This window comes from Stegodyphus dumicola, chromosome X2, assembly GCF_044657685.1.
Source record: "Stegodyphus dumicola isolate Sdum_Otavi_A_Nest chromosome X2, ASM4465768v1".
Lineage (NCBI taxonomy): Eukaryota > Metazoa > Arthropoda > Arachnida > Araneae > Eresidae > Stegodyphus > Stegodyphus dumicola.
The window spans coordinates 175,185,317-175,201,233 of NC_140781.1; the positions used below are offsets into that span (position 1 = coordinate 175,185,317).

General features: G+C 34.5%; 1 protein-coding gene across 1 annotated transcript in view; it reads left to right on the forward strand.

Moving 5' to 3' along the window:
- Positions 1-15,917, forward strand: part of LOC118204348 (lysine-specific demethylase RAD23A-like) — a 114,655-nt gene that overhangs the window by 67,980 nt on the left and 30,758 nt on the right. The window contains exon 7 of the mRNA XM_085809723.1: positions 1,332-1,513. Coding sequence (XP_085665849.1) covers positions 1,332-1,513 — 182 coding nt within the window. The remainder of the gene's footprint in view (positions 1-1,331; positions 1,514-15,917) is intronic.

Genomic DNA, 15,917 nt, shown 5'->3' on the forward strand with positions numbered 1-15,917 from the left:
GGATATCACCCGTATGGACCGGCCAGCATTCTCACCGAACTTGAATCCAGTAGAGCACATGTGGGACATGCTTGGCCGATGAGGTGCAGCCCGTCAACCTCCTCCTACATGTCTACCGGAACTTCGGAGAGCATTGCTTTTTGAGTGGTGTAATATCCCCCAAAATCAGATCGATAATTTGATACTCAGCATGCCTAGGCGTTGTACGGACTGTATTGCATTGTCTGGGAGACATACAGTATATTAACAATCATATCAACCATGTAATTATTGGTTTTTTTGTAAATAGTGGTTTTTTTTTTTTTTTTTTTTTTTTTTTTTTTTTGTAATTTGCTCCAGGGAGAAAAAAATTGCTAATTTTTTTAATAATATCAAACATATAGCATCTTTTTTTTTTTTTTTTTTTGCTCTTTACCTTTTGTTTAATAAATAAGCTTTACAAATAAGTCAAATTTGTTTTGCTTCTAACTCTCGCTTTGCCTGATTTTGCATTATCCTTAATCTATGAACATGAGGCCAGTTTCTAGAAAAATATAGATTCTTAAGAAAGGCACTTGCAGAGAATTTTTGGGTTTTAAAAATAGCAAGTATGGTATCAACTGGAAAAAGAAAATTCTTTTAGTTACTACAGAATTTCTATTTACTACTTTTTATCAGCTAGTAGTAATGTTATGACTCCAATTTCACTTGCGGAACATGTTGGGATCATTAGCGTTGGGATTCTATTTGGGGAAAATCGTTTTGCTGAGTTTTTTGTAAATACCATTATTTAATTTATTTTCTTTAAGAGCATAAAAATTGCTTTGAAAGTTAATTTACTGCTTTTTCGCATAAAATACATTAATGCGTTTTTAGAAAGAACTTTTTTACTTTTCCAAAAAATTTCCCTTCCAGTTATCTTTTTCTCCCCCTACATTTTCTGCATTATACTCACATTTTCTTTAAATGTATTTTAAAGCATTATAATTTTGTATTCAATAAATCTTGATTAAATTATTCTTAAGGAATGAATGTCTTTTCATTATTTCAATCAATCAAAATTTAGTGTAAAAAATTAGAAAAGAAGAGAGTAAACACAACTAAGAGAAAGACCAATATTCTGTCTGTCTTAATCCACATAGCTGTTGATCCCAAAGGATGTGGATTATTGAATTCTGCTGGATTTGTTAATAAATTATATTTTTTTCCCTCTCGTAATGTCTATAAAGTGAGTTATTTTATTATTTTTTTCATTGCATTCTTTGTTATGTAATTATTTGTAGAAGTATTCTCCCCACTTTTCGTTTATGCATTTATTATGTTTATATTAAATCATTCCAATGTGATTTTAGATTCTTCAGATGCCCAGCTTTTGCGGCACATTTCTCTTACTGGCCCGCCTAGTCCAGGAAGTGCTTCTCTCCCAAATCAAGAACGTATATTTCAGCTTTTCAGTGAAGCTATGAGTGATTGCCAACAACACACTAGATTAGCAGATAGTATGATGGAAGAAGATCATGATTTGATAACACAAGTATAATTCCATTATTAGCTAGATAATAATTTTTTTATATTTTTATAAAAATTTATTTGAATTAAGAATTTTTTTTAATTGTGAAAATTGCATGTTTCTTTAGAAACTTTTTTCTGAGTGAGTTTTTGTATATCAAGAACAATATATAAGGACTGAAACTTCAGAAGTAGCAGTTGTTTATTTACTGCTGGTACAAAAGAGCTACCTCAGCAAAACTTTTAAATATTTTTAGATTAAATCGCACACAACCTTTGGCTGGCAGTGCGAAAGTCTTATTTGTAGCAGTGTCTTTTTTGTTGATTGTTCAGTTGGAGTGATGTGATGTTTGGAAACTAATGTTACAGAGTGGTTCTTTCATCTTAGGAATCAATTCTTAATAACAGCAGTTTTATTTAAAAAAGATGTTGGATAATAATGTGTTTCTACTGTACCAAGAGCAGAAATAAGCATAAATAGCACTACATGTATCTAAGTGTTGTCCTGCAAAATATTAGGATTTGGCAAGAAGTACACACTTTCTTTTACAACGCATGTTATATTTTAGAAATGAACAGTTGCAAGTTCTTATAATGAACTGTAGTATTGCACATTGGTAGTCCTTCTTTGTGGTATGTGTTAAGATAGCACATCACAGCTGTACCCAAAATTGCAGCCATTCATATTTCTGGAATGGGAGTTAGATTTTCATGGTGAACTTTAGTGATGCCACTCATTCAAATAGCATTAAAGCCCTTTCTTAGGTTTCATGTGAGTTTCATCAGCATTGTAACATAGCTGTTTTTATTTTACTGTCAAATGATGTCAAACCCATTTTAAATTAATTTTCTGATGTCCAGCTCTTCTATCAGAATATGGGACAATCTCTTGTGATAACTCAAATATCTTGGTCTCGATCTGTTTCAAGCAGTGGGCCAGAAGCTTGCATTTTCTCTTCACTGAGTCTGCAACAGGCGGTTTATCTGTCATTCTTTGGTGTTCCTTATTGAAGGATTTTATGTACTGTGCTGCTGTTCTGTGTAAAACAGTGCTTGCTTATTGCTCTGCATAAGACAGTGCTTGTACATCTATGGATATCTTTAATGTTATCCAATTCTACTATTCTTGTGATCACTGCAGTTAACCCGTTATGGGCATGTCATATATGCATCAGCAGCAAACATTACCTCACAGCTGGGTGTGTCATATTTGAATCACCATTTAATTCACTCTATGACCGGGCGTACCACATTTGACTTTTTAGATAGAACATTTAATTACTAATTTTTTATTGCCGCTAGTTGTAGCTGTATGTCTGTTATAGTGAAATATATCGAAAGTTATGTTTACCTTCGTTCCTACGCAATGTGTTTTTATTTTTGGTATTTCGTTTCGGAATGAAAGTGAGATTCGTGGGTGGATGTTGAGCAGTGTAATGTCTCTTTAACTGCGTCATGTGATATAAACAAATGCACATGTTCTCGCTGCATTGAGGTACCTGTTATTTTTATTTTCGCGATACAGTGGGATAGATGTTCTATAAATGGAGTTATTTTTTATTACTCTTAGAATTTTTCCGGTATTGAGATAAATATTGTATATCGTCAGCGAAACGTATTTTTTTAAATGGCAAACGAAAGAAGTATCTGAACGTAGAATATACACAAATGCTAATTCGTTTGTGTTAAGTAATGTAATGCCTTTTACTGCGTCATTTTATATAAACAAACGAACATGTTCTCGATGGTCTGAAATACATTTTAAATTTAATTTAATAATTTTCTTATTTTTATTTTATATTTTAATCCCGTTATAGTGGAGTAGATGTTCTATCATTAGAGACTTTTTTATTACTCTTTGAGTTTTCCTGCATTGAGACGAATATTTTTTATCGCTTTCCAAAAGGTTTTTTTTTTTTTTTTTAAATGGCAAAACAAAAGCACTATCTGACCGTAGAACAACATACATAAATGCTAAATGAGTCAAATTTGCAGAGTAAAATAGCAGCAGATATTCTCCTCCTGTGACATGTGCAATGTTGGGCTTTACGTACACCCGTACCCGGGCTTTACGTAGTTTATGAATATCATAAACTGTCTCTTTTTTGAAATATTGCTTACTTTTTGTTGTTTGCACGTTGAATTTTTATGAAAGACAGTTAATATTTTTTGATTTTAATTATGTGTTGTGTTAAATAAAATCTGCGATTGATTAGATATTTTTCCATATATATTTATTTGTGGGATAAGGGGAAAATTATATTATTCTACAATGAATATTTTATAAAATTTTTAAGGAAAGTATAATAATAAAGTTTTAAAATTAATTCTGACAACTACCTGAATGTTCTCATAATGTACCAAAAATTGGAGCAATTGGATGAAAAATTTAATTTATGCGAATTTTTTTCCAAAGTAAGGCTTAGCAGCGCGAATTGCCCATCCCCACAAGACTACACATCCGGTTAACGTACTGTCCCAAGACGACGCTTCAGTAACAGAGATGCCCGTCGTGAACGGGTTAAACAGTTTTAGATTACCAGCTCACATAAGATTCTATGAAGCACTAGAAAGGAGAATCAATTTCCAACCCCCTTCTTTTTTGTTTAGTACAAATTCAAAGCACTTGTTATGTTTCACGGGCAAATGCATAGCAATATCGTCATTATTAAAACTCCATTATTAAACCTAGTTTATGTATATATTAAGAAGTATTGTTTTAGTGTAAATAAACTATATTGCATTATAACTTCAAAAGGATTTTGTCTGACTTGAAAATCTTCTTGATTTGTAAATATTAGTTTTGTGTCAAAATGCATACTGTGTTTATACACTGCTGGCCACCCAAATTGCAACACCAAGAAAGACAAGAGATATCACAACAAAATTTATTTAGTAGATAACATGTGGACCAAGTATCAAATGATTAAATTTATTGTCTTCTGTGAAGTGTGGTTCCTTCCAGAATCAGTAGCCAGAGTAGCCACCATTGTTGGAGATCACCGCTGCCATACGCCTCAGCATTAATTCAAAGAGACTTTGGATGTGTTCTTGGGGTACAGCAGACCAAGCAGCTTCCATGTGTTGCCAAAGTTGATCTGGTGTGGCAGCTTGGGATGTAATCTGCGTCAATCATTCAGCAACCATGGACCACATGTTTTCTATTGGCAAAAGATCCAGACAGCGAGCTGGCCAGGTAAGCAATTTAATCTGGTGATTGATGAAGAAACCTTGGACAATGCATGCCACATGTGGTTGGGCATTATCCTGTTGAAATATGGCTGTGGGCAAGCCCGAAGGTAAGGAAGGACAACTGGCTCCAACACCTCGGAGATGTAGCGCTGGCTGTTTAAAGTATCGGCAATGCGTATTAGAGGAGTGCAAGAGTGATATCCCATACCATGCTACCAATGTGGCGGTGCATAATAAAGTTGTTCAGCATCCTCTTTCTACGGTGTTCCAGACTCGAATCCGACCATTGTTGTTGCAGACATAAGTGGGAGTCGTCGGTAAAGACAATTTCATTCCATTCTGCCGTCCACATCCTTCTTTCATCGCACCTTTGACGGTGGAGACGTCTGTGGTTCTGTGTCAAGGGTAGGCGAAGCAATGGACATCTTGTGGACAGACCACTCTGCTGTAAATGGTGTCGAATGGTACGCGCAGACACTGGATGATGTGTTACAGATTGAATGTGCTGTGCTATGGTTCGTGATGTGACTGCCATGCGCACAATGTACCTGTCATCATGTGAAGTGGTGCACTGAGGTGGAAGCAATCGAACACGTCAGTCCGTTGTACCCTCCTGCATCCAACGGTCACATATTCGCATTACAGTTGTTTGGTTTCGGCCAACACGACTACCGATTTCCCTGAAAGATAATCCACACTCTCAGTAGGCCACTATCCTTCCCGTGTCGAACTCGTATACTTAATCAAACAATGATCACTGTTTACTACGAGGCATACATAGACTCCAACTACTACGGATTCTCCGTAGTTTCTACGGAAATTCATGAAAAACTACGAGCTACGAAAAGTATGGAAAAAACTACGGATTTTACAGAAACAAGAGCAGGAGAACCAGTACGCAAAACGGAACCAACTAATTCATCCGATGATTGGCTGAATACTCGTGTTATCATATATCTCGTGTTGAGTGCGTTCCTAGTTTTGAAGAATTAGCCAATCGTAGATCAGTAACTCCAACCGTTAACGACTTATCAATAGTTCCACCCAATTGTCTGTCTCCCAGGTTCCTCGCTGTGTTTAGGCTGCATTCGGCTGCATTGTGTAGTTTACGGCGAGAGCTTAGCGTGTGTCTTGTGAACTGTGAATCAGGTGAAAGATTTTTAATCATAATGCTGCCTCGAACGAAGAAGCCAAAATTATCAAAGCAGAAGTTTAAAGATTCATATTCTTCAGAATTTCCATGCATTAAAGCGTCCGAAATTTCTGTGAATCACGCACACTGCAGTGTATGCAACAAAGACTTCTCAGTTGCTCATGGCGGAAAAGACGACTGTAAACGGCATGTGTTTTCTCAAAAGCATATAGAACTTGGCACCGTAAAATCTAAAGAAATAACAAATTTCTTAATAAAAGATGATGAAACAGATCCTATAAAAGCCGAATGCTATTTTGTTCGTTTTTTAATTGAACATAATCTACCGCTTTCTGTTTCGGATCATTCCAAAGAGCTTTTCAAAGCAATGTTTCCGGATTCTGCCATAGCAAAAAAATTTAGCTGCGGTCATACCAAAACTGCTGCTATTGTGAAAACGCTTGCAGAAAATACTGTTGCTGATATTATAAAATCAGTGTGCAGTACATCATTTTCTCTAAGTACTGATGGAAGTAATGATAACAATGATAACAAACTGTACTCATTGGTTATAACATACTACAGTAAAGAAAAGGGAGTGATAATTACTTCATTGATTTCTATTTTAGAATGCACGAATAATACAGGAGAAGGTATTTTTAATTGTATAAATGAAAACTTTAAAAACAAAGGTTTAGAATGGAAAAATTGCTTATCATTTTCTTCAGATAATGCTAGTAATATGATTGGAAAGTTTAAAGGTGTAGCATCATTTATCAAAATGCATCAACCAAGTATAATCACCCGAGGTTGTCCGTGCCACCTCTTGCATATAGCTGCAAAAAAAGCTACTGAAAAATTAATTGGCTCAGAAATTGAAATGTTGATAATAGATATATATTTTTACTTGGAGAAAAGTTCGAAACGGAAGCATAGCTTCAAAATTGCTCAACAAATTTTGGGACAGAATGCAAAATCTCATAAAATTTTGAAATATTGCAGTACAAGATGGTTGTCTCTTTTAGAATCTATAACAAGGATTTTGGAACAGTGGGATGCTGTGATAAATTTTTTTGGAGATAAACCAGATAACAGTGAGAATGAAGGAAAGAGATTGCAAAACATTAAAAAAATTTTACAGTCACCGACCACCAAATTGTACTTGTTATTTTTGAAAAATACTTTGCCTTTGTTTATAACAGTAAATATTAATTTGCAACAACAAGCTCCTTATATACATAAATTGAGAAGAGAACTTTTTGAACTTTTAATGAATTTATTTGTTAGATTCGTAAAACCATCAGTAATTTCTAAAGAAAATGAAGATGTTACTCTAATGTCTATTCCATTTCAGAAGTATAGTAAACAAAAAGAAAATGAAAATTTAGTGATTGGTGCGGAAACAAGACTATATTTAAAAAATGCCAAGTTGAATGAAAGTGAAGTGAAATCATTTTTCAATTCTGTGCGAGCTTTTTTTGTAACTGCATGTTCATATATAACTGATAAATTTCCACTGAGTGATCCATTTCTAAAACATGCTGAAGTTGCTGACATCAACTTGAGAACTGAAGTCTCATTTTCATCTGTTCTTTACTTGATGAATACTTTTCCATCCATTATTGATGAAAAATGTCTTAATCAAGTAGAAATTGAATTTTCCATGTATCAAGTAGATGATTTGAAAGAAATTGTAGATTTGCGTATTGATATAGCATGGGGAGAAATTGCCAAATTAAAAAATATGAATGGGTGTATTAAATACAAAGTATTGCCTTCTGTAATGCTTGCTGTCTTAATAATACCTCATTCAAATGCAGCTTGCGAAAGAATTTTTTATATTGTTAAAAAAATTCAGACGGAATTTCGACCAAATTTAGGTCTTAAAACTCTTGAAGCAGTTTTGATTGAAAAAATAAATATGCAGGCAAATGAAGAACTGTGTTATAAAAAAACATTCTCAAAATCAGAACTTAAGCTTGCTAAGCATGCTACATATAAATCTTTGCATTCATAAATTATGCGTATTTTGTTTAATACTTATATGTATCATTCTTGGTTATTTAAATTTAATTTCCCTGTAGAAATCATATCCAGAATAAAGATATGATTTATAGCTTCTGATTTTTTCTATGATTAGTAGTGATTTGAAGTACTTTTTATTAGTGAATACTTGAGGAGTTAAAAGAAAATTTCTAATTAAATGTGCATATAATTTACAAGGTATATTTTTAATTATTCAGTTTTATATGTATATGGATTTTAAATGTAATAAAATTGATTACAATTAATTATTAATTTAAAATTAATGAATGGTTAATTACAACATACGCTACGCGCACATTTTCAAAGTTGTAAAAATGTCGTTCGCGCGTTGACTACTGACAAGGTTTGCTGAAGGTTAAAGTCTATGGGCATAGTTGATGATGCTAAAGCAAAGTTTAAAGTTTAAAGAAATTAAACATTTAGCAGTAGTAGCAATAAAAGCTCCCTGAGATATGTTGTGCAAACATTGAAGACAATAAAAGATTTTGAACTTAACCAATTTATTAACAATATAATAAAGAATAAAAACACAGAAAATAAATGTCAACAATATTAGAGTCTTAAGAAAAATATAATATAACCATCATTAATCAAATATTTTTACCTGGTCTCCAAAACACTGGCATTCTATACAAACAAAAATGTCCTAAACAGTAATTATGCGGCCTAAAAATAAAGCTGGCTACCCATTCATTAAGTCCATAATCAATGGTAAAAAAAAACACCTGAAAATTTAAATGAAGTTCTTGAAAGCACTTAAAACAGGTCTAACCCCGTTTGCACAAGGAGTCGCCGCTCACGTATTTTTAATTGCTGCCTTTATTGAAGAACATGAATGCCGCCCACGGCAGTCACTCATATGGTAGCCTCTGGAACCAAAGACCTTTATTCTGGAACCATCATCTCGCAAACCGGAACCAATGCACTTTAATCACCGGACTGCATGCATCCTTCTGAAGGGGCTGGAAACCGCTCACTCAAGTGCCGGGAAAGCAGGAACTAGAAGGGTTGAGCCAGAGCGACGCGAGATACTTATAGCAGAAGTAGGAATGACGTCATCTCACGGCAACCAATCAGCTATCGGCACGAATCGGCTTTTCAGATGACGTAACATCATGTTTCGTTTTTGCATCTTAATTAGGTTGAAACAGTCCGTTCTCAATGTAAACAGTGGCAGCTAGAAAAAAGAAGTAGAAGTAACTACTATATTACATTAAAATAAGGACTAAACTAAATAAACATTTCAAGGAGGAGAGATGATGCAGTAAAATGTTTAAAAATAAGCTATATTTTCCAACAAATGCCCCCATCATCATCATCTCCGACCTGAAATAAAAACCGAATGCCAGTATCTTTACAAAATTCAAAACAAGAATAAATGAATATCACAATTTCATTCAGAAATTTTTAAGAAAATTTTTCTTTGGGAAAATCTTATCCCATTATTCAAAAATTTTACCGTAGCAAGAAAGTCCAACATGTTACAGAACAATACAAAGACATATATATATTATCACACACTCAATACTTTTACCCAGGGCCCTGGTCACTCATACAACATTCTACACTAGACAATTTTACATTTACCTAATATCCATCATAATATGACTTATAACATATTAGTTTCAAATAAACAAAACTCTTAATTTAAATACACACAAAAACAAATTTCATAGGAAAATTGTTCCACAAAATCTTATCAGATTATGCTTAGTCAGTGGTTTTGTCATGGGATCAGCCAGATTATCTTTACTTGGGACATATTTTAAATCAAAAATTTCCCTGTTCAATAGATCACGAATGAAAAATAGTTTCACATCTATATGTTTTGTCCTTGAGTTTTCAATGGGTGATTTTGTAAAACATATAGCAGCCATGTTATCAGCAAACAATATTGGCCTCGAAACATAGTTACTTGCAATCTTAAACTGAATGCATTCATCCAAAATGTTTTTAAACCAAACTAATTCTTTTGCTGATTCAGTCATGGAGATAAATTCAGCCTCCATAGTAGATAAACTCACTCCCCTTTCTTTAAATGTACGCCAAGATACAGGTGATTCTCCCAACAAAGCTATTTGTCCACCAATAGACACCATATCATCCCTGCTTGAAGCAAAATCCGAATCTGAATATATATTGAGCTTCAGTTCCTTGCATACCAGTTTGAGTTTGTGCTGTCTGGTATTGGAAACATACCCTAACAGTTTAAGTAATCCTTCCCAGTGAAACTTACCAGGATTGCTTTGGAACTGAGAAAATATATTAACAGCATAAGCTATATCCGGACGAGTACGATTGCAAAGAAACGAGAGACATCGCAAAACATTTCTATAAGGATAATTCATCATTTCAGTCGTTTCTTCTTGTGTACTGGGACTTTGAGACTTTGAGTATTTCATACCTTTAACTATTGGAAGGGAAGTATTTTGTATTTTAAAAGACTTAAATCGATCAACTATATCTTCTATATATAACTGCTGATGAATTAAAACACTATTGTTCTCATATTCAAACTCCACACCCAGAAGCTTTCTTGTTTTACCTAAAATTTTCAAATCAAAATGTGAACTCAGGACTTTTAATATCCTTTTGGCCTGAAATTCACTTTTCCCAAACACAACTATATCATCAACGTAAACCAACAGAATGACAAAATCTTTAAAACGATAGACACAATTACACCACTCAAACTTGATAAACCCTAGGTTACATAGTGTTCTATCCAACTCGTAGTACCATAATCGGCCACTCTGATGCAAACCATACAAGGCTCTATCTAAGTGACACACAAAAGTTTCTTTATCTCGCTCCACAAAACCCTGAGGTTGGGACATGTAAATTTCCTCTGATAAAGGAGCGTAGAGATAGGCACTTTTCACATCACATTGTATATTTGCCCATCCAAGGTGTGCAACTAAAAGGGAGAAAAAGAGCCTTATTACTGAAAAGTTGACTACAGGAGAGTAGGTTTCATCATAGGTATCGTATTTAATTTGCCGATAACCCTGAGCCACTAAACGAGCTTTAAAACGAACAAAGTTTCCAAATTCGTCACGTTTAAAGTTGAAAATCCACCTGCAACCTAGTGTAGTCTTGTCTTTAGGAAGTGGAACAAGATGCCATACCTTATGCTTTCGCATGTTGGCCATTTCCTCTTCCATTGCCTCTATCCATTTAAGCTTTTCTGCAGATTTCATTGCCTGGTTATAAGTGTTTGGAATTGAAACATCTAGTCAGCTATCTCGGGTATACGATGTTGAAGGAGTACCAGTTGGGTCGATTTCACCACTATAAGTATTGCTTCCCTTGAAATCAAACAAGGTAGGATCATACTGAATATTATGTTCAGTGCAATACCTTTCTACATCATTTGGTGATCGTAGTCTTTGATTAGACCCCCTCTCAAAATAATACACGTCCGTACGAGTGCCGTCTGGCCTTGGAACAGGTTTACGAAGCCAAGTTACTTGTCTCAATGTAGATTGAGTGTCAGTGCCAATTGTAGAAGAAGGTACATTGGTATCGGTTCTTTCCTCTATTTCAGGAAAATAGCCAACTGGAGTATCAGTGGATTGGAACTCTACCCTTTCTTCAGATTCCAAATCAGGAAGGGTGCCCAGTGCAGCTCCACTGCCACTTTTCTGCATTCCAATTGACTCTTTAAAAGTAGCATTTAGGGTTTCTACTACCTTTTGCTCATTTTCCAGCCAAATCTTGTACCCTTTTGTTCGTACACTGTACCCAGTCAATCGGCCCTTTTTTGCCTTTGGATCAAGTTTAGAATTTCTTTTAGCCTTTGGAATTCCCACATGGGCAATCGTTCCAAATGCCTTAAGATGACGTACTGATGGTTTCCGCTTAGTGTATAATTCGATTGGGGTTCTATCTTAGCCCTTATGACAAATTCTATTAAATGAATATGCAAAATACATTACTGCATCTGACCAAAATTCGGAACTCATTCCACTATCGTGTAAGATTGCACGTACATTATTGAGAGCTGTCTGATTAAATCTCTCACAAACTCCATTCTGTTCTGGAGTATAGACATCTGTAAATTCGTGCTTTACACCATTTTTATTACAATATGACCTGAATTGATCATTATCATATTCTCGCCCATTGTCAGTCCTAAAGTATTTCAATCTAAGGTTCAAAGATCTTTCCGCACGTGCTATATGCCTTTCAAATACTTCAAACACCTGACTTTTCTCCACAATGGGGTACACTACCACGTAACGAGAATATTCGTCAATAAAGGAAACGAAATAACGTTCACCATTCCTACCTGTAATGTTAATAGGTCCCTATACATCAGAGAAAACCCTTTCAAGCGGTCTCTTTACTTGAATATATTCTAAAGGTCTATAGGAGATTCGTCTTTGCTTATTGATTTGGCAATGTTCACAAAACAAATTAGGTGAGTGCTTTAACACAGGAAGACCTCGAACTGAATGTCTCTTACTTGTCCTGACAATAGTATCATAATTTATATGACCAAACCGACCATGGCATAATTCACTATTATTATGCTGAACTGTGGATGCCTCAAATTTTACAGATTTGCCCCCCTTTTTGATTATTTTCGGGAATACATGATAGTTACTTCCTATCAACTTAGCCTTGTACAAAGTTGAATTCTCATCATCAGTAACTTTAATTTGCCCATTTTTACCATAAAATCTCACTCCATTGATATCCACCCTAGGTCCAGATATTAAATTTCGTCTCAGTTCAGGTGAATATAACACATCTTTAAGCAAAATAACCGTATCCCCAAATTTCATTTTAACAGTACCCTTCCCATGAATTGGAAAAGTTACCCCATCAATAGCTACTAGCATATTCTCATTTTTCACAGGAGAAAAAGTATCAAACAATTTACGATTTTTACAAAAATGATGAGATGCAGCCGTATCAAAAATCCAACTATCATCATTTTCTTCCAAATTGTTAACATTGGCTTGAGCTATAAAATGAGACTGTGCATGGGAATTATTTTTACTTTTACTCAACTTGGGTTTATTCTTACACTTAGAAGATGTTTTATTACTACTAGATACAGCTGAGGAAACAAAAGAAGCAGGTGAGGGTGATCTGGAAAAGTTACCTCTCATTCTACAGTATTTTTAAATATGACCTGGATGGCCACATTTATAACACTTGAGCCCTTTAATCTGCTTAAATTTGGGTTCACAGTGAGTACTTTGAACTTCTGTAGTCTTATTGGAGTTTTCCCTATCTATCTCTTTTAAATTAAGACTCGTTTCCTCTGCTAGAATTTCAAGTTCAACATTTTTAAAAATGAACTTTTCATCTGGCCACCTCAAAATATTCTGAACTACTTGATCAAATTTATCTGGAAGGAACCTAAGAAACTGGAAACATATATATACGTCTCTTACAGCCTGATTAATATCAGCTAACTGTTCAGTTACGCGTTTTAATCTAGAAGAAAAGAAACTAATACTTTCATTTGGCTTAATTTTGCAATTTAAGAACTCTGAAAACAGGGACATATGTCTTGACCGGTAATCTGGCTGGAAATATTTGGCAAGCGTATTCCATGCCACTACCAGGTCATCAATTTCACATATCAAATTTCTATATTCAGGGCTTACATTCATATAAATTAACGATAATGCCAATCGACTTCTATTTTGATAGTCGGCAATAATTTCTTTTGTAATACCCTTAACATCATCCAAATCAGGACATTTTTCAATACCTGTGACCAAAAGCCATGCATTTTTTTCATTCAAGACAAACTTTATATCTTTGGACCATCTAAAATAATTACATGCATCAAGTTTAGCAATATTATGCATGACACTAACAGTATCCATATTTGAATTTTAACAAAAACCGCCCCCCAATCTCTTAAGTCCTAAATTAACTTTAAACTTCAAAAGTCTGCACTAAAAATAACTCAGGAGCTGGTGGCCCATAACCAAAATGATGCTAAAGCAAAGTTTAAAGAAATTAAACATTTAGCAGTAGTAGCAATAAAAGCTCCCTGAGATATGTTGTGCAGACATTGAAGACAATAAAAGATTTTGAACTTAACCAATTTATTAACAATATAATAAAGAATAAAAACACAGAAAATAAATGTCAACAATATTAGAGTCTTAAGAAAAATATAATATAACCATCATTCATCAACTATTTTTACCTGGTCTCCAAAACACTGGCATTCTGTACAAACAAAAATGTCCTAAACAGTAATTATGCGGCCTAAAAATAAAGCTGGCTACCCATTCATTAAGTCCATAATCAATGGTAAAAAAAAACACCTGAAAATTTAAATGAAGTTCTTGAAAGCACTTAAAACAGGTCTAACCCCGTTTGCACAAGGAGTCGCTGCTCACGTATTTTTAATTGCTGCCTTTATTGAAGAACATGGATGCTGCCCACGGCAGTCCCTCATATGGTAGCCTCTGGAACCATCATCTTGCAAACCGGAATTAATGCACTTTAATCACCGGACTGCATGCATCCTTCTGAAGGGGCTGGAAACCGCTCACTCAAGTGCCGGGAAAGCAGGAACTAGAAGGGTTGAGCCAGAGCGACGCGAGATACTTATAGCAGAAGTAGGAATGACGTCATCTCACGGCAACCAATCAGCTATCGGCACGAATCGGCTTTTCAGATGACGTAACATCATGTTTCGTTTTTGCATCTTAATTAGGTTGAAACAGTCCGTTCTCAATGCAAACAGTGGCAGCAAGAAAAAAGAAGTAGAAGTAACTACTATATTACATTAAAATAAGGACTAAACTAAATAAACATTTCAAGGAGGAGAGATGATGCAGTAAAAGGTTTAAAAATAAGCTATATTTTCCAACAGTTGATCGTTTTTTTTTTTTTTTTTTTTTTTTTTTTTTTAAACCCACAAGAAAAACGCAATTGTCAAAAACTCCAAGCCTTAAATAGCGCTTTGAAGTGGTGCACGTGATGTGCGTCTGCGCTGAAATTCTGATCATCTCACTTCTGCTAATGCATGTTGTAAATTTAATGTTATTTGCATGCTTCCTTCGGGGTGTTGCATTTACAGTGGTCAGCAGCGTATTTTGCAAAAGCAACTTAATACAAAATGTTTGTTATATGTACTTTCATCAGTAGATGCAATAGTTTGGATTCATACTATTTAAATGTGCAGTATGTAATTTAGGTACCTAAAATTATATTATTACAGTAAAAGCTTGATGAACAATCAAGCTTGACTATTTGTCAAGCTTAACATTGCTGAAGTGATGAATGCCGAATATGTGAAAATTCAAGATAGTCGAGTAAGTACAAAAATCAAATGAACAGAAGAAATTTCATGTCTTAGGTAATAAAAACAATCATTTTATTTATCATAGGAATATCCAAAGCTCAGATTTAATATTGTGCAAGATTTCAAGGGAAAAATCTCTTCAGACATTAAAGCTGATTTATATTTTTGTAGTCCTTTAACATATGAAAGTAAGATATCCAATTATGAAATCCTGTTCATCATAAAAGTTGGCAAAGATATCTTCAATCTTGCACCGGTCAGCAGTTAATTTGGCAGAAGTTTAAAAAAACATAATCTATGTTGACACAACCTGTTTGGGTGCATCATTGGCTGAATTTAGGAGTGACAGAATTTTAGAGAAACACTGGGCAGCAGTATTTAGGAAATTGTAAACAGCATTTAGCAAAATGCCAGCAGTGGCACTGAAGCAGATCATTCTTCATTTTGTTGGATAACCAACAAATACAAGTTATAGATATAACACATAAAAAACTCGATTAGGTTATAATTTTTCATCGTTTTATTGCCATTATCAGTTTTCAAATAAAGTGTTGGGTCAAACCCATTGTCATACACTTATCTTGTTGCTAGGATCCCACAACTTTGAAAATACTCCGCAGCATGCTGTTTTGAAAGCAGATACAAAATTTTTATAATTTTTTCCTAAATATAAGGAATAAATAGTGGTAAACACATTAAGCACCATGCTAGTCACTGATGGCTGTCACTATACTTTCCAGTCAGATCGTGCCAGTCACTGATGACTGACAGAAT